The sequence below is a fragment of the Rattus rattus genome, chromosome 15 (genome assembly GCF_011064425.1).
Source record: "Rattus rattus isolate New Zealand chromosome 15, Rrattus_CSIRO_v1, whole genome shotgun sequence".
Lineage (NCBI taxonomy): Eukaryota > Metazoa > Chordata > Mammalia > Rodentia > Muridae > Rattus > Rattus rattus.
Genome location: NC_046168.1, coordinates 33,274,822 through 33,297,782, shown reverse-complemented (window position 1 = coordinate 33,297,782; position 22,961 = coordinate 33,274,822). Strand labels below are relative to the sequence as shown.

The window sequence follows — 22,961 nt, the reverse complement described above, 5'->3', positions numbered from 1 at the left end:
AGCCTCAGAGCTAAACTGAGTAGGAACAAAAATGCTATTTCTTCTTAACCAGAAACTGTACTTGAGTTCCTTAGCCTTAATTGACCTGACTTTGGTTCTGTGTAGTTTCTGAATCAGTCATGTAGGAGGTAGGCATCCAATTGAGTTTAGCCACTTTTGGTCCACTTGTACACTGGAGGGTAAGTTCACAAATGTGGGAAAATCAAGGAAAATGGGGATTGGGAAGAGATGAGTCTATATTAGGACTGAAACTCTTACATGTCTAATACATGCACATATTGGTAGCAATGATTGATGGCAGATCTCTGTAAGGGGAAATAATGATTCTTTTCATTTGATTTCAGTTAATAATGGGACTTGGTACTCAGGGGGCCGAGAAGAAGAGTGCAGCATCTATTGCGTGTTTCTTGGCAGCCAATGGTGCCGACCTCAGCATTCGAAATAAGAAGGGTCAGTCACCACTGGATCTCTGTCCTGACCCAAGTCTCTGCAAAGCTCTGGCAAAATGTCATAAGGAAAAAGTCAGGTCTGTAGTTTTGTCCTGTACTGTACTGTTCTATCCCCGAGGTGCTGTTTAGTTTTGTCCTGTACTGTACTGTTCTATCCCCGAGATGCTGTGTAACTTCCTCGGGGAGGACGTGGGGCTAGCAGGAATCTTGATCCTTGAAGTTCTTAGACCTCTGTGCGTCCTCTTCCATCCTTGGAAACCATTCCTCTATGTAGTATGTCTCATTTCATGTTACAGGTCCCACTTATGTATATTACCCTATGGGTAAGCCTAAGAGATTTCTCTACACTAGCTTGATCTTCTAGGGAGCCTGCATACTCTGGGAACTATAAGAAAAAGCCTTACGAGTTAAAAAAAGGAGCTCTGACTAATGTTAGAATATTTTTCTGCAACAGATAGTTTACTCTCTATGAATATAGTGAGTATCATGGAAAATTTGTAATACTTTTAGCACCTTGCACCAAGACCTTAAAGACAGTTACTAGCAATAAAGGGTTAAAAGAATGAAGAAAAGAGCTGCCAGGTTGATTGGGCATTTTCCCTAAAGATGATCACTTCACACATTCCTATGTGAAATGTCAGTAATTTTAGTGAAAACTTCTGGTATACATTTTTTTAACTGAGTAGGCATACAAAAAGTACACATCTCTTTTGACCTTTATATCTCTTATTAGCGACAATATTGGTAGCTTTCCCTTTACTTTTGTATTTTCTCAACTTTTCTTTTAGATCATGTCACTCCTTTTTTTTTTTTTTTTTTTTTTTTTTTTTTTTTTTGGAGCTGGGGATTGAACCCAGGGCCTTAAGTGTTACTAGGCAGCTTACCACTGAGCCAAATCCCCAACCCCGTCACTCCTTTTTTAAAAAATATTTTATATATGTGAGTACTGTTGCTATCTTTAAACACACATCAGATCCCTTTACAGGTGGTTGTGAGCCACCATGTGGTTGCTGGGAACTGAACTTGGGACCTCTGGAAGAGCAGCCAGTGCACTTAACTGCTGAGCCATCTCTCCAGTCCTTTCTCACTTCTTTTAAAATGTATGTGTAACCACTGGACAGTGGTGACACACACTCCTAATCCCAGCAATCTGGAGGCAGAGGCAGGTGGGTCTCTGAGAAAGAGGCCAGACAGGTCTACAGAGTGAGTTTTAGGGCACACAGGAGTACACAGAGAAACAAAAATAAACAAGAACAAGAACAAAGTATATGTAATGATGAAATGACATTACTTTGGATTTCATGAACAGAACTTGTGATGGGTAAAAGTAAGATGAAGGGGTTGGGGATTTAGCTCAGTGGTAGAGCGCTTGCCTAGCAAGCGCAAGGCCCTGGGTTCAGTCCCCAGCTCCGAAAAAAAGAAAAAGGAAAAAAAAAAAAGTAAGATGAAAGGACAGAAAAGAGTGTGTGTATGTGTGTGTGTGTGTGTGTGTGTGTGAGAGAGAGAGAGAGAGAGAGAGAGAGAGAGAGAGAGAATATTGATAATGAAAAGACAGAGGAGTATGTGTGTGTTAAAGAAAATATATTGAGGATTTATTTTAAAGATTCATTTTAGTTATTTTTAATTTTGTGTCTGTCAAGACAGGAGGTTTCAGATCCCCCTGGAGCTGTGTCCTCTGAAGCACAGTACATTCTCTTAACCACTGAGATGTCTTTTTATCTCTCTTTTAATATAAGTAACTTAAGTGGGAACCTAAGCTAGCTTGCTACCCCAACTTTAAGTATTTTAATGTATATATTTAAAAAAAATATATATGTGTGTGTGTATATATATATATATATATATAATTATATTTTTAAGGAACTTAACATTCTGATATAGGAATACAGAATATATTTATAAATAGATACAAAACACTCTCATTACTACAATAATAACTTTGAGCAGTGGGGCATTACTATAGAACCTTTATGTGCATTCATAAGTTCCTAAAACCTGTATTAATTTTTCATAGCTATATTAGTTATACACACATGTATTTCCTGCCTGCTTCTACATATTTATAAACTGTAGTCTACCTTTCTGAAGTATAATTTTAGCCTTCTGAACAGCACATTCAGTGGAATGTCAGAATAGCAGCTAAAGTGTCTTCTTTACAGTTTTTCACCCTTTTTGAACTCTGGTGGTGTTTGTTTATTCTATGTGTATAAGCACACTGTTGCTGTCTTCAGACACCCAGAAGAGGGCATCTGATCCCAATTACAGATGGTTGTGAGCTACAATGTGGCTGCTGGAAATTGAACTCAGGACCTCTGGAAGAGCAGTGAGTGCTTTTAACCACTGAGCCATCTCTCCAGTCCCTGGTGATTTATTAATATATTATTAATATAGTAATATAGTGCTACTTGAGATTTTTGTTCCATTCCTCTGGCGGCTTCTGCTGTGTCGTGTAGATAGAACATTTCACTTACATTTGTTTTTTTGTTTATTTTGAGACAAAGACTCACTATGTTGCTCTGACTTATTAAACTCACTGTGTAGGCCAGGCTGTTCTTGAACTCACAGAGACCCACCTGTCTCTGCTTCTTGAATGCTGGGATTAAAAGCATGTACCCCTACAACCAGCTCATTAAATTACCTTTTGCTAGTGTTTTTAGCTTTTTATTATAAGTTCACTCTTTTTCATTGAGTCTTAATTTAGAGATTGACTGGCACCAGAAGAATGTGAATGTGCAGAGAGGTTATAAATAGGAAAATGAACCTTTTTGGTCTATGCTTTTGAGCAATAAAGATGAAATAAGCAATTATAAATTTAAAAAATAGAAAAAGTTTTAAATAAAGTTGTTGACATTTGATTTTTAATATAATCTGGTTTTATGTGTGCTGGTAACACTCTGGATGTTAAAAAATTAACATATTTGTTTAGAATATTTGGATGGACATGATTTGAAATATTTTGTTTTATTAGTGGCCAAGTGGGTTCTCGGAGTCCTTCTATGATTAGCAATGATTCTGAAACCTTAGAGGAGTGTATGGTGTGCTCAGACATGAAGAGAGATACTCTTTTTGGTCCATGTGGACACATTGCGACGTGTTCTTTGTGTTCTCCTCGTGTCAAGAAATGCCTCATTTGTAAAGAACAGGTTCAGTCCAGGACAAAGGTAATAAACTGGCCAGTATTTTGCTGTTGTGGTGTATTGTGGAGTTCTGTAAGACGTAATGCTCTCCTCTCTGATAGGTATTTTACTGTGCTCTTACAAATAAGTTAAATATCATAATACATAATTTATATATTTAAAGAGATTATTAGTTCAGAGTTTCTGAATTGATTTCTAGTCTATTCTTACTAGTGTTCCTTGTGACCTTTGTTATCAGAATTTAAAGGCCATACATAGTTTTTAAGTCTTTCTTTTTAGTTTACATTTCCTTTTTATATCTAAAGTATAGTACTTAAAAATTAGTCACCTGTTTTTCTTTCAGAGCCTTTTACGATTTAGATACATTCTTTCAGAGTCTTTTACAACTTAGACACATTGAATTCTGCTTTGTATTACTACAAAGTTTTAAAATCTGTGGAAATTTAAAAAAAAAACAGACATGTCTATGCAATCAACAGATTTTCTGGGTTACTAGCTGTTTTTGACCATGAGGAAATAATGACCCCAAGTATTTAAAGGGGAATCAACAGTTTCATGGAAGAAAAATCCTAAAACTCATATTTAGTGGAAAGGGTGTTTTTAAGAGGAATCATTTGGATTTTTCAGTAATTAGGTTAGTTTAAATACATTACAAATTAATATATACTTTTTGTTGAATTAGGAAGTAAAAGTTTGTTTGTTTGTTCGTTGTAAGTGCTAGCAATCAAAGTGGGAAGTGATCACTTTGTTAAGTAACGTCACTACATGCTGGGAAGACATCATCTGCTCATAGTCACAAAATGCTTTGATTCAGTTGTTCCACGGTGGGAGTGTAACCTGAGAAAATAATCCAGAAGGGGAATATTTGTGCTTAGAAAGTCTTTTCTTTTAAATAGGAGGAAGGATAGACAAGTCATTATTAGATCAATTTGCTCTATTATTTCAAACTCTTACAAATATTAGTAGGTAATTTATTAGTATTGGTGGTGGTTTTTTAGTTCAAGAATATCAGAGACCAACACAGTTTTACTCTACTAAACTAGTTTGCCAGGTGTGCAAACTCCATGTACAATTCTGAGTCATAGGCTGGGAGAGCACACGTATATGAAAGCAAGCAAGAACACAGTGTTTCAGTGCTTGGATGGTGTTATAGTGAGATGGTCATTTCTGGATAACAGTACTAATAAATCAAAGGTAGTTAAGTGTGACTGTGCTGAAGTAAGGTAGGCTGTTTGGAAAACAAGCGTGAATCTAAGGCAGTGGTATGAGCTAGAAGGAAAAGGGTTTGTTATAGTACACAAATTGTACACATTGTAGATGAGGTCAAACCGAAATTGTAAGTCGGTTGTGGAAGACTTATAGACTTAGAGACAGGATGGGTGAGGGATGACCTAATGCTTTGGGCTCTAGGAAGCATGGGGATTGGCCAGATCCTAGAAGGGGTTTTTATGAAGAATTGCCTTGATGGAGGCAACACAGACACCCTCTGTTAAAGTTAAGCTCAGCAGTTTGACTCATCTGGGTAGGATTTTGTTGTTTGGTGTCCTCACAGCCATTTGCTTTAATATTTAATATTTAATATTTTATTAAAATTTCCTTAAAGTTTTTGAAAAAAAGGAAACTAACATTTAGCTCCTTGTCCCTGACCTCAGCTGCAATGGCATCTCTCTACACAGCTCTTCATGTCAGGTTCTGGAGTGGAGAGAGACACGGCCATGTAAGCTGCTGGGGTGACATGATTTCTCTGCAGTTGTTCACTCTGCCTTTTCTCTCTGTAGATTGAAGAATGTGTGGTGTGTTCTGACAAGAAAGCAGCCGTTCTCTTTCAACCTTGTGGGCACATGTGTGCTTGTGAGAGTAAGTAGCCTATTGGGAACCTGCCCAGTGTTATCATAGCGACAACAGTGAAGGACTGCATCTCCGATGTTTGTTTATTGGCTAACCCATCTGCAGAAAAGCTGGACAAGCATTTAGTACCTTTTTGGTCTTTACTTTTGAGCAACAGAGTATACTGAATAATTTGACTACTGAAATTCTATGTTCTGTCTTTTATTGGTGTGTGCTTATTTACTTATTTATTTTTGAATTGTTATTTATTTTGTGCTACCACAAAAGGATCTCCTCCCCAGCCCCCGGACACACACAGTAGAGACTTCCGCAGCAGTTACAGCATCGAGTCCCTCCTTTTGCATGTGGCAGTGGTTGGTGTGTGCTAGAGACCTCCATGTCCTCACCTCCATGTTGCTGTCCCTGTGTCCCGCCCAGTTCCTCGGCTCTAATCTTGTTATGTTAACATTAGGTTAGGGAATTTAGTAAGTCTTTTCTTTGGGAAGACAATATTGAAGCTTTTGAGATGCTTTAAATTAGTGGTCCTCAAATTTCCTAATGCTGTGTGACCCTGTAATACAGTTCCCCATGTTGTGATGACCCCAACCATAAAATTATTTTTGCTACCTCTTCATAACTGTGATCTACTGTTGTTAAGAATCACAGTGTGACTTTTATTACAATACGATGTACAGGATGTCTGATGTAACCCTGTGAAAGGGTTGTGCAACCCCCAAGGGGTCACAAGCCACAGGTTGAGAAACTGCTTTAACGTCTCCCTTAAGGACATTTACCTTAAAAAAAAAAAAAAAAAGGATTTTATTTATTTATTATATATAAGTGCATTGTTGCTGTCTTCAGACGCACCAGAAGAGGGCATCAGATCCCATTACAGATGGTTGTGAGCCACCATGTGGTTGCTGGGAATTGAACTCAAGATCTCTGAAAAAACAGTGCTCTTAACTGCTGAGCCATCTGTCCAGCCCAAGGACATTTATTTTGAAGGCCTTGACTTTTTATATCCCTCTAATATCTTACAATATTTTAAATTCTCTTTCTTTTGTTGGCTTTTGTTTGTTTTGTTTTACTTATCAGTAAAAGATCTCAAAAAGTTTAATACTTTGTTTAAATGGTATTTCATATTACAAAATACGTTAGTCAGGAAGTATTGGTTTTTAATATAACTAGAATAGTATGCAAATTACATTGTCTTATTGGTAGAGATGCCCTTTAAATGTTAAATTTTATTTTATATTTATTTATATTTATATATAATTTATATTTATTTTTGTGTATGTCTGTGGGTTATACATGTACCTATGGGTCTGTAACTAACATGTGTGTAGGGGAATCTGAGCTGGTTCTCTCTTCTTCCCTGTAGGTTCTGGGGCTCAAACTCAGATGGTCAAACTTGATCACAAATGTCTTACCCATTGAGCTGTCTTATAGGTCCCAGGAATACTGGTGGTTTGTTTTTATTTTTGTTTTAATTTTTTTTCATTCTGATAGAAAACTAAATATTAGGTTAAGGATTTGTACTGTTGACAGTCTAACTCAAGTAATTGTTTCTATTTACTGAGGTAGGTGTAAAGGCTGTCATCAGCTGTCACAACAACATGAAAGACATACTCTCTCTTTAGCAAACTTTTGTAGACCAGAGGTTAGCAAACATTTTTCTGTCTGAGAACAAACAATGTCCCTTGGCTTTGTAGGCCACATGACTTTGCAGTGGTCACTCACCTCTCCCAACTGCCCAGCATCGCCACTGCAGTCCGGAAGTGACCATAGGAGCGATGTAACTGTCTGGGTTTTAATAGAAGCTTATTCACGTGGACAGGCTTTGGGGCAGTGACTTGTTGACTCCTTCCTACTGTAGACCAAGTAATGCCTGTGTGAGATTTGAAAGATAGTTAAGTACACAGTCCCTTGAGCCTTAATATTTTATTTTTCCCCAAGGATTTCCAAAACTTTTACAAGATTCTCACTTTGTAGTGTACTAGCTAACTTTGAACTTTTAACTCTGAACTAGACATTTTACTCTCTTCTTAAATGTATCATAATTTAATCTTCAGCACAATCATAGTTAGGTGAGTTTTCCATGTTTTCCTGTTTAGTTATGGTTCTTGGGACCACTCCTGTGGTCTCTTGCACGTTGAGTAAGTGTAATGCTGCAGAGCTACATCCGCAGCCCGAAAGTTTGCGTTTGTTTGGGTTTTTGGAAAGGGTCTTACATGTAGCCCAGGCTAACCTTGAACTTTTGATCTTTCCACTTCTGCCTCCCAAGTACAGGAATTGCCTGTGTGCCCCCTACTGCCCAGCTTCTAAGCATGCTATTGACCACTTACTTATGGCTGAGGCAAACAGTCCTCTCATAATGAGTATATGCTGAAGTGTTTAGTTCAGAACCAATGCCACAGTGATGTTAGCAGAGCGTTGGAGTCTTGAAGAATATAAAGTACCTTGACTATTCAAAGGAAGAGTGTTACAACCTTTTTGAAGAGGCTAATTATTTATTTATTTAGAAAATTCCATTGTTTAGAAATATATAAACAGTTACAGAACGTCCATGTGATTTTGGTGGTATGTTGTTTTTTTAGTATATAATACATTAATCCCCCAGACTGAAAACAAATCTCAGACTAGATTTGTTAGTGCCCAAGGTTAGACTGGGCTACATGTAACTGCATATTGCATCACCAAGTGTGGGACTGGTCTATGTTCATGTTTCGATGTCAGACTGGATAATAATTCTCTACCCAGTGTGTTGTCATTAGATGTATATAACACCCTGTCCACATCCACGATTCCATGGCTTAATAAAGTTTGAAATGAAACATACTTACGTGGTAAATGCTGATAAAAAAGAACATGTTAACTTACTGTTTCTTATTTTATAATTAACAAGTTCAAATGTAAGATGATATGAATATTCAATAATGTATAGTGTGCTAATATTGTGATATTTTTCTTTCTTTAAGAGATTTTTAAATTTGTATTCTATGTGTATGTTTTGCCTGAATGTTATGTCTGTGCCCTGTGTACATGCAGTGCCTTAGGAGGCCAGGAGGGGGTGCTAGCTTGCCCCAACTGGAATTGCTGATGAGCTGCCCTGTGGGAACTGAATCTGGATTTTCAGGAAGAGCAGCTAGTGTTCTTAACCACCCCTAAGCCCTCTCTCCAGCTGCAGTGTTTCTTTTCTATAGTGAGAAAGGCTACTAAACTACAGTTTTTGAAAATTTCTCATGAAAAAGAAGGTCTTATGGAAACATTTTCCTAGTTACTCTGAAGCAGTGCTTCAGGTAACAGAAGGGAACCCCAGGGAAGGGAAGAATAAACCATGTATTATAGAAAATGTTTCTAGGAAATTAACATTCAGCCGTCATATTTTAGGGAGGCAGAGGAATCCCTGAGAGAGTGAAGAGCCAAGTGAATACGTCATGTTAAATGGGCAAGGCTATATCAACAGCCCCAGAGCTTCAGACTGATGGGAAATAGCAAGTGCACATGCTTACAGTGCGTGCAGTGACTGCTGTAGGTTCCTCCTCTCAGATGTGCACATCTGCGTATAGCACTCACAGGTCCAACGTTAACTGAATGTGTCAACAGTATTTCTCTCCATTGTCTAAGCCTTTTCTAAGATCTTTTTTTTTCTTTTGCTTGTTTATTGTTTTTTTTTTTATGGACCTTAAAACAGGATTATAATTTGTATACCACCATTGCCAGCTAAATTTTATGATTTGGAAATATTTATTTGAAAAAAAATTTACTATTCAGTTCATTAGGAAATGTTTTCCTAAAAGGTTCTTTGTTCCAGTGGACAGTTCCCATCCTTAGGTTAATAACATGATATTAAGGTAGGATATTATTTTATAACTTGTTGCTAGGATCTTGTATGTTTCTTTAATGTTTGCTTCAGTATGTGGTTAATTTATAGAAATACAGCGGAGAAAGGCAACTGTTCTTAAGCTGAAGCTAAAGAAGTGTTCTCATTTTCAGACTGTGCTAGCCTGATGAAAAAGTGTGTGCAGTGCCGGGCAGTGGTTGAGCGGAGGGTGCCTTTCATCACATGCTGCGGTGGCAAGAGCTCGGAAGAGCCCTCTGATGACATCTGTGAGTGTCCTCGTTGAGGGGTTCTTAGTTTGCTTTCTTTTTGGGTATATCCTTCCATTATCTATGCTGTGGCCTTGTTCAACCTAAGATAGGTGGTGAGGTCTATTGACAAGAGGAGTAGGGATGATTTTTTTGGGTGCTATTGTTAGTTATAAGAAATGTAAAATTAAATTTTTATTTAGTTTGTAGTATGCTTATAGACTTTTAAAGTGTGTGTGTGTGTGTGTGTGTGTGTGTGTAAATGGAAATCAGAGTACAACTCTGTGGAATTGGTTCTCTCCCTCATCCTTAACTTGGGTTCTGGGGATCTAGGTTTATGGGGCAAGAGCCAAGCTTTTTTACCATTGAGCCAATCTTGCCAGCTTAACATTACACTTCTGAGGCTTTGCAATATGAAGAACATTATATTCTTACTTAAAGAATATTTGCTTTTTGTTTTAAAGATGAAATTTAGTGGTTGTGTTTATACATCTATTTCTGGGAGTCAGATTAATTCAGCATATATTATACCAATGAGCTGTGTACCAGACGAATTTAGTATATTTGGAAATGGGGCACAGAATTCCAATTTAATTTTTTTTTTCAGTTTACAAATGTATTAACTTGGTCCCTTTACATAGGATTGCAAGATCATCTAATTTGCATGTATTACCTTGGATAGTAATTATTAGGGACAGAGTAAGCTGAATTGTAACACAGACAATCAGAGAGATGAAAATAATTAACTTTCACATTGTTTCCTTTTATTTCATTGTGCTGGCAAAATCAAGTCATTGCTCATGCTTAGTAAGCAGTAACCTGTTGGCTTTTATTCCTAAATCCTGCCTCCTACTTTTTCAGTTATAATATGTTTAAAAATTTTTTTTCCTTTTGGGTCAGTGTCTTAGGCAGTGTTATATTGCTGTGAAGAGACACTATCACCACAACAACTCCTGTAAAGGAAGTCATTTAATTGGGGCTTGCTTACAATTTCATGTTAGTTCATTATCATCATAGTAGGGACGTGCTGCATGCAGGCAGGCTTGATGCTGAAGAAGTAGTGGAGAGCACTGTCTGGATTTACAGGGAGCAGGAAGCAGCTCTGGGATTGGCTTGGCTTTTGGAACCACAAAGCCTACCCCCAGGAACACTCTTTACCAACAAGGCCACATCTCCTATTCCCTGTCAGGTAGTGCCACTCCCTGATGACAAGCACTCAAACCCATGAGCCCATGGGAGCCATTCCTGTTCAAGCCACCACAGTGAGAGAGCTGGCTCAGCAGGTAGAGAACACACCATGTGAGCCTGACATCCCGATTCAGTCCCTAGGTACAGGTACCTAAGGATTTATTGGATTCTTGGTTTTTTAAACATGTTTGGTAAATAGATGAGGAAGAACATTGCTACATACACCTCTGCCCAAAGCTCTTGCCTTTTGCCTTTTTCATAAAGAGAGAAGAATACAATTCTGAGGCATGGGTATTAGCTAGAATAAAAAGTCAAGGATGTTCAGAGCAGGGCAGATAAAATCAAAGCGCTCATATTTACAGCTTTCTGAACTTTTCAGACCGGATTTTTAACGATAAGGAAATCTTGGCATAAAGGAAGGAGGGTCAGGCTTGAGTGGTTGTGCCTGCCATCCCACTGTAGAGAATACTCCTTTCCCTCCATCCACTCCTCCATGTCCTTTTAGAAAAGAGTTGCCCTCCAAGGGACATGAACCAAATGTGGCATAACAAGCTGCAATAAGACCAGGCACAAACCCTCCTATCAAGGCTGGATGAGGCAACCCAGTAGGAAGAAGAGGGTCCCGAGGGTTAGCCAAAGAGTCAGAGATACAGCCCACTCCTACTGTTGGGATTCAGTGAGAACACAGAGCTACACAACCATAACATAAATGCAGAGGGCCTATCTCAGACCCATACAGGCTCTGTGATTGTCACTTCAGTCTCTGTGAGCCCCTATGAGCCCTGCTTAGTTGATCCTGTGAGTGTTCTTGTGATGTCCTCAATCCCTCTGGCTTCTACAATTTTTCCTCCCCTTCTTGTATGGGGTTCCTTGAGCCTTGCTTAATGTTTGACTGTGGGTCACATGCTTTTATTTCTAGCACCTGAGAGACAGAGGCAGGCAGATCTCTAAATTTAAGGCCAGCATATTCTGTGTAGTGAGTTTTAGGCCAGTCATTTACATAGGGTTAGGGTTAGACCCTGTCTGAATGACCATTGACGTCATCATCATTATTCCCATCCCCATCCTAGTATGGTGGGTGCTACCTGTAATCTGAACACTTTGGAGGTAGAATAAGATCAGGAGTTTATGGCCAGCCTGGGCTACATCGTGTGTTCAAGGCTAGTCTGGACAATGTGAACTTTGTCTAGAAAGGAATATACATTTTTTTAAAGTTATCAGGAGACAGATTAACATTCCTTTAGTAGTTATTTTGTTATGATTCTAGTGGCCAATGAGCAGAGAAAAAGGAGTGCATGTTTTGAACTTGCCAGAGGAAGCAAGTAGAACCCTTCAAAACTTAGAAGTTCTCTTTTGCTGCAAACCTCTCTCTCTTCCTACCTCTGCCTTTTTGTTGGGGGGTGGGGGGGGGGAAGATAAGGTCTTTCTATGTAGTCCAGACTGACCTTGACCTAATGGCAATACTCTTGTCTTCAGTCTTGTGAGTGTGCAGCTGTAATCATTCATTACCATGTCTGGATTCCTCTATTTCTTTTTAAAAAATTATATGTGCGGAAACGTATGTTCAGGTGCTTATAAACGCGTGGAAACATATGTACAGGTGCTTATTAACTCGGGAGGCGTTGAAGGCCCCGGAGCTGGAGTTACTGAGCTGATTGTAAGTCCTGTGACTTGGCTGCCGAGAGCTGAACTCTGGCTCTCCATAAGAACATTGTGAACATTCAGCCACCAAGCAACCCTCCCTAGCCCCCAAACTTTTTTCTCTTTAAGATGTAAGTGACGGTTATGTAGATGTCACTACTGTTTCTTTTCTCTCTGAATGGAATGCAGTTTTGAAGAAGGCCCTAAACGTTAGCCTCTTCTATGCCTTTCTTCTGTTGTTAAGTTTATACAACCCATGGCATGAAGGCATTCTACCAATCATCTTTTGTTTTTTTAATAATTAAAAGTTTAGAAATATGGCATTATGTTAAAACAGTAATAACTAAGAAGGTTTTTCTCAAATTCTATTCTAGCGAGTGGGAATATCCCAGTGCTGCAGAAGGACAAAGACAACACAAATGTCAATGCAGACGTGCAGAAGCTGCAGCAGCAGCTTCAGGACATTAAGGAGCAGGTAATGATTGCATCCCAGCACCCAAGTGACTCCTCCTCACCCAAGTGACGCTCATTTGTTGATCATCTGTCGGTCCAGTGACCTTGTCTCTAGGCACGGTTTGCCATAGCAGGTCACTTTTAGTGTTCAAATGGAGCAATGACTAGTGTCTGACCTTGAGATGGAGTCAGACATTTTCCAAAACATGGAACCCAGATAGCAACAGACATGGTTGGACAAACCCTGAGAAGCGCAGTGAGGCACCTTTTGAACATTTGACAGCTGTGCAAGACTCTTGGGACAGGTTGAAGCAGAGTGGGCAGCAGCAGTGCTCCTTCCTGCACTGCTGCTAGGAGAGGCTGCTGCCGAGGCTGACCTGCTCGGTGCACTTAGACGCTGTCATTGTCGTTACCTAGACAAGATGCTGCTTACAGCTACAGGCCTGGTGGACATCAGCGTGTACAGGCTGGGCAGTGATTTTCTCCGCTATGAGGAAGCAGAAGGCCTGGTACAAGAGTGTGGTCATATTGTGGACTTCTCTGACTTGTGTACATTTCTATCTGTATATACTTTAATACGTCAGAGGGGTCGTGACCCACAGGTTGAGAACCATGGCAATAGCAGCAGATAATTCATGACCAGAGGAAAATAGGAAAACTAGTTTAAAACTGAATGCATGTGTTTACTAAGCCTTTGAACACATATCTAAAGAGAGAAAACTTTATATTGAGTTGGATTTTTTCTATAGAATCAGCATCTAGCAATAATTGTTAAATAGTGACTAAGTAAAGATAAATAAGGACTTAAAGGTGTTTTTTCCTCTTTGTTTGTCTTCCCCTCCCCCCTGTCCTATTGCATGTGTTTCATGTGTGGTGTCTGAACATGTTTGTATGTGTGCATGTGCAAGGTTGACATATGTTTTTCTTGGTAGCTCTCTGCCTGCCTTGTTGAGGCAGCTATTCTCCTGGACCTGCAAATCACTGTTCTGGCTAGGGTGGCTACCAGCATGCTCCAGGGACTCCCTAACTGCCTCCTGCACACCAGCATTGCCAGTGGGCCAGTGTGCTTACCTGGATTTTCACATGAGTTCTGGGATTCTGAACCCTGGTCCTCACTTGCTCGGGAACCATAACTATTGAATCATTTCTTTGACCCTTGTTTGTCTTTAATTTTTAAGTTAGCATACAGACTTTTGGGTTTCATTATGACATTTTTATAGATACATGTTATTCTTTGCTCTTATTTGTAACCCTCCCCACATCCCTACCAGTCAACCTTCCTTTTGTTGGTTGTCCCTTATCCCCTCCCCTACTTTAGGGTTTCTTACTGCTTTTGTGTCTCATGTGTTCCATTGCACTCTTGGCTACCTGCCTTCACATATATCCCTCCCCTCTTACATTCCTCTTTATGCTTTGTCAGTATGGATAAACACACACAGGCATTTGTAGACATTTAAATCCAGACTCTGTGTATGAGAAATATGGGAATATTTGGCTTTCTAAGGCTGACTTGTTTCATGTACTGTGATTTCCAGCTCCTTCCAGTTTCCTGCCAGCACCATGATTTCATTCTTCATTATGGTTGATTTCATTTTTATGTGCCACATTTTCTATCTGTTGATAGGCATCCAGGCTGGTTCCACTTATTATGAATAGTGTGACAGTGAACATGGATGTGCAAGTCTCTGGTATACTGATGTAGAGTCCCAGGTGTGGGATAGCTGGATCTTACAGTAGTTCTGGTTTTAGCTTGTTTAATTTTGTTTCTTGTTTTTGTTTTGTTTTTAAGAATCTTCATACTAATTTCTGTAGAGGTGGTAGCAGTTTGTGTCCCCTCATCAGGGTCTCTTTCCCTACAGCCTTGCCAGCACTTGACTCTGACAGCTATTCTCACTTGAGTGAGATGGGAACAGTTTTAATTTACATTTCTCAGATGAGAAAAACTTTTTCAGATATTTCTTGGCCATATATTTCTTCTTTTGAGAATTATTTGATTCATTAACACATTTTGGTTGGATAATTTGTTTAATGTTTGGAGTTTTGTATTCTCTACATATTAATTTCCTGTATAATGTAGTTGGTGTAAGTCATCTCCTGATTAATTAGTTATGCAGTCTGTGTGTTCATGAGTATGCATATATGTGTGAATGCACACGAGGAAGCCAGTGGTCATTTTCAGGTACTTTATTTATTTATTTATTTATCCCCCCACCCTAGCACTGAAATGAGCTGCCGTAGGCTGCCCCTTGTGAAGTGTTGGGGATCTGAATTCATGTCCACTGCTTGTCCTAAGAAGCGCTTTTCTGGTGGATCAGCTCCTTAGCTGTAATTTGTTTAATATTTTAGACAAGACATGGTTCCTTTGTAACCATGGATGGCCTAGAATTCGTTGTGTAGACCGAGCTGATCCTGAATGTGATCTTCTTGCTTCAGCTTCCAGAGTGCTAGGAGCATATGTGTCACCATGACAGGCTGTAGATTGTCTCTTTGCTGACAGCTTCTTTTGCTCAGAGAAAGTTTGTTATTTATTAAAGATTATTAATGTAGATAGGTACATATTTGACTTATTCTAACAAAATAAAGCAGTTTTGGGCTTGGAGATGCTCAATGGTTAAGAGCCACTTGGCAGCTTTTCCAGAGATCCTGAGTTTAATTCCCAGCAACCTCATGGCCGAGTAAAATGGATTTTTATTAGTGTAAGCTATGTTTATGAATAAATAATGATTTTCTACTAGAGTGGCTAAAAGCATGCACCTAATGTTTTCCCAAGTCTTGATAACAGAGTAGTACTGCACAGTTTTTGAGAGCAAGAACTCTGGGGCTAGAAGTTCCAAGCTGACATGTCTTGATGTTTTGAACCATGGTAAGCCAGTTTGTTTTTCAAGTGGACTGGGGCTGTATTGTGTCTAGGAGTGTAGTCCTAGCAAGGGCTGTCAGCTGCGTGTCTACACTGCTCGCCACGCCAGTGACACGCACCTGGGTACCTGCAGTAGCAAGTCTGCTTTAGGTGCAGTGGAGCTGCTTTGTCTGTTGTTGCTCAAGTTCTTTTTGTATTTGCATTCTTTGTTTTGTGTAATAGTTACTTTTAGGATTTATTATCACTTATGTTGTATATGTTTGGCTGCAAGAGTTTAGTGTATTTCATATATGCAGAAGCCAGTGGAGATGAGATACCCTGGAACTGTGAGCCAGCATGTGAGTGCTGGGAACCAAACTCAGGTCCTTTGCAAGAGCAGTAAGCATTTGTAACCCTATGAGGTGTTATCTCCATCCCCCTAATATTTGTTTTATGTGCTACCTCTATACTGCTTTTGAAATGATAACTGGTGTCTATTTTGTAGGGATCACATTTTATTATAATAACTATTTTTGAACAACTAACTTGTAAATAACTAAGTTATTTTCAAGATGTGCATTGTAGCACACACCTTACTTCCAGTACTTGGGAGGCAGAGACAGGCAGACCAGCCTGGCCTACAGACTGAGTTCACTAGCTATGGCAATATAATAAGGCCTAGTCTCAAATCCTGAAGAATTTATTTCTGAAAAGCAGTAGATTAACTAAAACTAGGATAGAAAATTAATGATAGAAAAGACTTGTCATGTTACACTTAAAGTATAAAATGGTTCCCACTTACTCAGTCTCTCATTGTGTTTCAGACAATGTGCCCTGTGTGCTTGGACCGCCTGAAGAACATGATTTTCCTCTGTGGCCACGGAACGTGCCAGCTCTGTGGAGACCGAATGAGTGAATGCCCGATTTGTCGCAAGGCAATAGAACGAAGGATTCTTTTGTACTGATTAAGAAACACAGAGTGTCTTGTTAGCTAAAGTATGTGATCATGAGATCTTTGTAAGTTCTAAAGCTAGTTGGGAGTTTAATCTAGTGGGTTAATTGGTAATTTCATAATTTCTTTCTTAGAATGTAATTAGACTATATGTGGACCACCATTACAACGAAAACATAACAGTGTTTGAAATTGCCAGATCGAGTGAGTGTGAGAGCGTGTGTGTGTGTGTGTGTGTGTGTGTGTGTGTGTGTATGTGTGTGTATGTGTATGTGTGTTCCTCTTGAATTTGGAATATCAAATCCATGGTAACTCATAGAAAATTTGCTTTTGGCTTTGAAGAGGAATATCCTTTAAGGACCTCCTTTTACATTTTTCTATTGCATTTTTCTTTTTAAATATGTACACATTTGTTAAACCTTAGATGTTGGCTTACAAGGTCAGTATTCCACATGATTATCATGATTTCACATGGTGAAATGACACACTGTTCCAAAAAGTCATGCGGAAGGTGAGTGCAGGGCAAATCAGACCGTGTCATGTGTGCTCGGTGACACACTGTGACTGTGTCATGTGTGCTGGGTGACACACTGTGACTGTGTCATGTGTGCTCGGTGACAGAAGTGTGGTAGAGATACCTCCTGGCTGAGTCAGGCGTCTGAAGGAAAGATTGTATTTCAAGATAATTAGACATTATCCAAATGATTCTGAATCTTTAAATAAGTAGAAATATAGGGTGAGAGAATAATGACTACCTTATTTTTTAGACTTAACAGGAAAAATGACTAACTTAAATAAGTGAATAATTTCAAAATCACCAGTAGACAAGAAAAGGCTAAGCAAAATTCTAGTGAGAACTGCAGGCTAGCTCAGAAAGACACAAGCACACCTCTACCTGGTCGTCACAGCTGCACTTCTTGTATTAACTTCTCACTGTTTGCTTCAGCCATTTATAGGAAAAGATCTGCGAAAAGTAATTTTCATTTTTCCTTGTGACCGTTGACCTGGGCTTGATCTAATCAATGCGTGCACACCATCCTTTCTGTGCCTCTGAGGTCTCTTCAGCTGGGTGGTGCATTGTTAGAGGCAGCAGTCTTTTCTGTATGTCTATTAATTCTGTATGTCTATTAATTCTGACAGTGTTAGGGATTCTGCCTTCATCAGAAGACTTACTTCCGTTCTCTTGGATAGTAACTTTACTATAAAGTTAGTGTCAGATACTTAGAAAAGGGTGCCAGGGCATGTGGAAAAGCATGGGAAATACATGTTGACTTGGTTAGGGGGCTAAGCATTTTGTCTCCTTTAAATGAGTAATCTTTGTATCTAGCCTAAGTATATGCGCATAAGTGTTTATTGTAAAAAACCTCTCCGTTATTTACAATAGTGTCTATTATTTGCTGTGTATAAGCATGTACTCTTAAGGATAGTGCTCTTTGAGGATAGCTTCCCCTGCGTTTGAATCTGGCTAGCTTGTATCGGGTTGTTTTTTTGTTTTTTTTTTTTTTTTTTTTCCTTTTTTTTTTTTTTCTTCTTCTTTTTTGCTATAGCAACTAAACGTGGGAGAGCAGTGTCCAGCCTGGCTGTACTTTGTGCCTTGGCCAGGCCTCGCGGTGAGCTGAGCTGCTGGCTGCCATGCAGACTCAGCAGTTCTGTGTCTGTGTTGAGTTGAGTAACTGCTTTGTTTCTCCTTTGTGTCTTTGAGATAGAGTCTCACTGTGTATTCCAAGCTGACCTGGAACTTACTGTGTAGCTCAGGCTGGCCTCAACCTCATGATCTTCCTGCCTCTGCCTTCCAATTGTGGGATTATAGGAGGGGATCCCACTATATTTAACAACTGTTAATCATTTTGGAGGGTACAGTCCTTATTGGTTTCAAATTAGGAATATTGTAAGGAAGCAATGAGGCTATTTTCTAAGTATAATTCGAAGATTTTTTGTTTTTTAAAGATACATCTGATATGATGTTTACAAAAAAAGAGACAAACTATCTTCTTGCAGACTTGGAAAGAGAAGAAACGAGGATCTTTTCTCTCTTGCCATAGGCTGCCCAACTCTTTCCACTTGTCCTCAGGCAAGGAGGGATGGCTGCTACACGGTGCACTGCCCCGAGAACTTGTGCACCACAGCTGCACCCACTTCACTCCTTTCTCTCTCCCAAGCTGCAGTGCTAATCCCTATACCCTGTAAAGATTATGTCTGACAAGGGATAGACCTCCTGACCAGCTCCATCATCTCTTCAGTGCAGAGCAGAGCACACTAGATTAGGAGAGAGAAGCCTCCAAGTCTCTGTAATGCTGGGCACTTACAGCTTCCTCTTTGTCACTTGGCCGTTCATGTTATGCATATTATGAACAGATGCACTTCTGTTCAGATCTTTAGGCATCTAAATTAGTGTAAATTTGTTTTGGGTTTACAGGAGACAGTAAAACTAAGAACTGAATGAATCATGCCAGTGACTTCCTCCTGCACTCTCTGAAACTACCTCTTAGTCTCTTTACAACACTCGGCCCCTTGGGCATCTTTCCTTCTTGTTACCCAAACCTCTTTTTCCTGTGCCTCAGACGAATTCTTACTTTTCTTTAGAATTATTTTTACAATGACATGCATTCATTTTTTAAAGTATTGGACTTTGGGGGCTAAATGGGGGGGTGGCAGGGAAGAAGGTCAGTGTCTTGGCGCACTCAGAGTTTATGCTGCAGTTGTGTATTTGCAGCCATCTGTGAACAAAAGGATGGGATCCTGAGGCATGTTAGCATTCCTAGCGGGTGTTTCAGGAGAGCTGTCCAGGAGCAATATTGGATTCACTTTCTGTACCCTTCTCCTATATTCACTAAGACTGTCAGCTTTCTTACTCAGCACACACACAACTTACCAGGCAGTGCTGTCACAGCTGCTCTTGTTCATATAGTCTAACATTCTTACCTGTGCTGTACACATAGGGAATTTTATTGGGAGCAGGGTTTTCAAGAGAATATAATTTTATATTAGTGTAAGAATATTATTCTAGGCAAATGTTTAGTTTAGTTGCCTGAATTATGCTTAAGGTATCTGTAATTGAATAATGGCAAGTTAACCAGAAGGCTACTGAAACATAAAATTAACTGGAAATAACCCCTTAAATTTATATTTTTGATGACTTTAGCCTGAACATTTTATTTTAGAATGTCGAAAATGCATGCTGCTTAAGATTTGTCTAGTTCAAAACTGAAACCTTGCTGGGTCATTTTTACACACGGGAACATCCTGGTAGTTATGTATTGCCTAATGGATGGTTTTTGTTTATTTTGAATTCTGGACGCTTTTTGGATGAGGACTAGTTAAACTTGTCAACTAGGACAAGGCTGGACGGAGCAGAGCTGGCTTGAGGATTGGGGTTGCAATAAACAGGAAACAAACACTAAGCACAGAGGAAAGGAGCATCATGTAGGACCTACCACGGTATTAGTGGAGAGGGTGTATTTAACTAAAACATAAAAAGGGGTCTATAAGGTCAGTTCTTCATGTGGCTTGTCAATCATTTTGTAAGTTACAGATTTTAACACGACTTGCTTTCAGAGTGTCAGAAATGTTTATAGTAATAATTTATATAAAAAAGTACTCATGGATACATTTTTGGTATTGTTTAAATTGCAGTGATAACCACATATTGCAGTGAGAAGGTTTGTTGTCCTGACTGCTTCTAAACATGCAGTTCAGAAGGGTCACTTCCACTCAACTCGTTGGGAAACAAGGGTAGAACTTTATCCTACACCCATCAAATGCTCTCTTCTTCCTTCCCAGTGTGCAATAGGATTCTGACTACTTATAACACAAACACTCAGATTACTGAGTAGAGTCATTTGTGTTTGCAAGATCCAAACCTAAGTAAACAGCAGGTTCCCGAGAATTGAGGAAGGGCATCTTTCCCCTGTTATAACTGTTATTTTTTTACATGTATGCTAATTGAACGTGTTTATTATTTTGTGTGAGCCAGAGGGGGAAAATACATTTTAAATATGAGAAATGAGTTAGCTTTGGTTTTGTACTGTATTGGGAAGGTAATAGATTTTCACAAGTAATTTGTGCCTTGTTATAGATGTCAGTTGTCATTGAGTCTACCTGTCAAAGTCACAGAATACATTTTTCTTTCAAAATGGCAACCTAATTTAGCTTGCTTGAATATTACAATAGGAATGCTTACTGATACTACTTGATAATCATGTATATCCTTTTGACTTACACACACACACACACACACACACACACACACACACACACATTCAATAGCAGTATTGATAGTTACAGTTGTATGTCTTTAAACACTAAACATGAGGAAGCTTTTTAATGTTGTCTTGTGGGTGTGTGTTGCATTACTGCAGTGAGGGAGAAAGAAATCCTTCGCACCGAGCTTCAGTGGCTGATAAGTGGCTAGCAGTGGGTAAAATTACAGTGTAAAAATAGGAGTGGCTAGTTAATAAAGTTAAGTTGCTACCTTGGCATTTTCTACCTCCTTTTCTACCAGAATACTGCTTTTCTTTCCCCCGTCTAGCATCTTGTCTTATTTGTGGGAGAAAAGGAAACAACCTGAAGTTAAAGTTAGATTTTCTTTTTCTGAGAATTTAAGCAATAGGTAAAGGAAAAGTGACCTGTCACATGAATTTGGTGCCTAAATGTAAGGTTTGAATTGATATCTACAACTGTCTAAGAAGGAGAGTAGTGCTGAGTATTTGGACTGTCCTGTATAGTTCTCTTGATTTTATTTTAGAAACATGACTTCTTTCTTTCAAAAGCAAAGTTGTTTTCTAATTTTTTATGAAATATGCCATTTTGTCTGAGTATAGTTTCAGGAAGCTATTGAAAGTTCTGACTCAGGGCTTTTTAACAGTTAAAGCAATTGTTACTATATTTTGGAAATTCCATCTGCATAATTCTTCAGTGCCTTGATTAACTTGGCAACACTTAAAAACTTTGTATTAGGCAACCTTCAGTGCACCAGCCATGACACGCATGTTCCAAGTCATACTGCTAAGCATGTGCAGGAGCCACCTGCTTGTGCTGGGTTTGCAGAATTCTTTAAGGGAAGTATTCTACATTTGCACTTGATACTTGTTTTTTTTTTTTTTGATTCTGTTTTTTACAAACTGATTATTCAAGGCCATGGCACTGTTACCAGAAAAATGGTGTTTGCTGTCTATATGCAAGTCACCTTAAACAGCTGTTGAAGAGAAGACAGAGCTCACACACTTTGTATCTAATAGGAAAAGAAGATCAGTTCAGAAAACAGATCATCTTCCTCTCAAGTGGAAACCAAACCAAACCCTTTGTTTAAGTGGTTCAGTTAAATAATTAATTGAAAGGAAATCATGAATTGCATGTCACTCTTAATGCTGATCTGTAGACTAAATGCATGTTTTTCTGTCTCCTTCAGTATGTGTCTGCCATTCTGAGTACAGTATTTTCAAATGGTAGAAAAAAGGCTGACTCAAATGTTTTGCTTTGTAATTTTTCCAGTTCTTTTTTAGCTTTCAATGTTGGAATAAATTTAAGTCTTGTTTATGGATAAAGTTTCTGTATGGAAAAGTAATTCTTGCTTATTAGCTTTTGTTTAAGAAAAAAGCTTAGTAAAAACTAAGCTTTTAAAAATAAATGCAAACATTTACCATTAATAAAATCTGTGGTGTAATATGTTTTTCTCTGACTTTTTGGAATCTAGTCTTTATAATAATATAAATGAATTTTTATTTTTAAGGCATTTGAAAGCAAATCTCAGTACATCAAAAAATTCTGTTATTGGAAAGAAAATTACCATATCTTTGAGAAACAAGGACATCTCTCCAACTCACTGTAAGAAGTAAGCATCCCCATCTAGAAGGCTCTCCTTGTGAGTGCTCACATGTCAGGAGCCTGTCCAAAGGTCAAAGAAGCTTGCATGTTTTAGCACCTACTCTTACAGGATTAAGGTGTATTTGGAAAGTAACCTGAATAGAACAGACTTGATCAGAGAAAGCCAGACAGGAAGGACTCAGCTTTTCTCTCTATATAGATAACATATTTTTAAAAAGCTTATTTCTCTTCAGAAGACAAATATATTTGTGTCTGCGTGTGTATATATAACATTTTTAGAAAGTAGATACTTTCCAGCAATGATGTATCTCTCCTTTTCAGTGTTTTGTGACTACTCGGTCATTGAATAGTTTGGGGGTATTTTATTTTTAAAGTTGTGAGATGTACTTGTTTGTAAAGGTTTGAGAGGTTTTTCTAATTCTAGTTTAAAAGATATGTCAAATGTCTAAAAGAAAATCAATTGAAAACTAAATCTTTTGTTTAATTGATAAAAGCACATGTGTTCTAGCTTTTAACCTGAATTTATTTTGGATAACCTCTAATTAATTGTATTTTGTGTTTATTTC

The 22,961-nt window shown here is 38.7% G+C and overlaps 1 protein-coding gene across 2 annotated transcripts in view; it reads left to right on the top strand.

Annotated features, from left to right (window-relative positions):
- Positions 1 to 17,117, top strand: part of Mib1 (mindbomb E3 ubiquitin protein ligase 1) — a 112,289-nt gene extending 95,172 nt beyond the window's left edge. Inside the window, exons 16-21 of one of the 2 annotated variants that reach the window (XM_032886102.1) lie at positions 345 to 526; positions 3,418 to 3,610; positions 5,365 to 5,443; positions 9,410 to 9,523; positions 12,706 to 12,806; positions 16,445 to 17,117. In XM_032886102.1, coding sequence (XP_032741993.1) covers positions 345 to 526; positions 3,418 to 3,610; positions 5,365 to 5,443; positions 9,410 to 9,523; positions 12,706 to 12,806; positions 16,445 to 16,585 — 810 coding nt within the window. In that variant the 3' untranslated portion in view covers positions 16,586 to 17,117. Of the gene's footprint in view, positions 1 to 344; positions 568 to 611; positions 1,190 to 3,417; positions 3,611 to 5,364; positions 5,444 to 9,409; positions 9,524 to 12,705; positions 12,807 to 16,444 lie in introns of those variants that run through there. The other variant, XM_032886103.1, reaches the window with a different exon arrangement.
- The last annotated feature ends 5,844 nt before the right edge of the window (positions 17,118 to 22,961 follow it).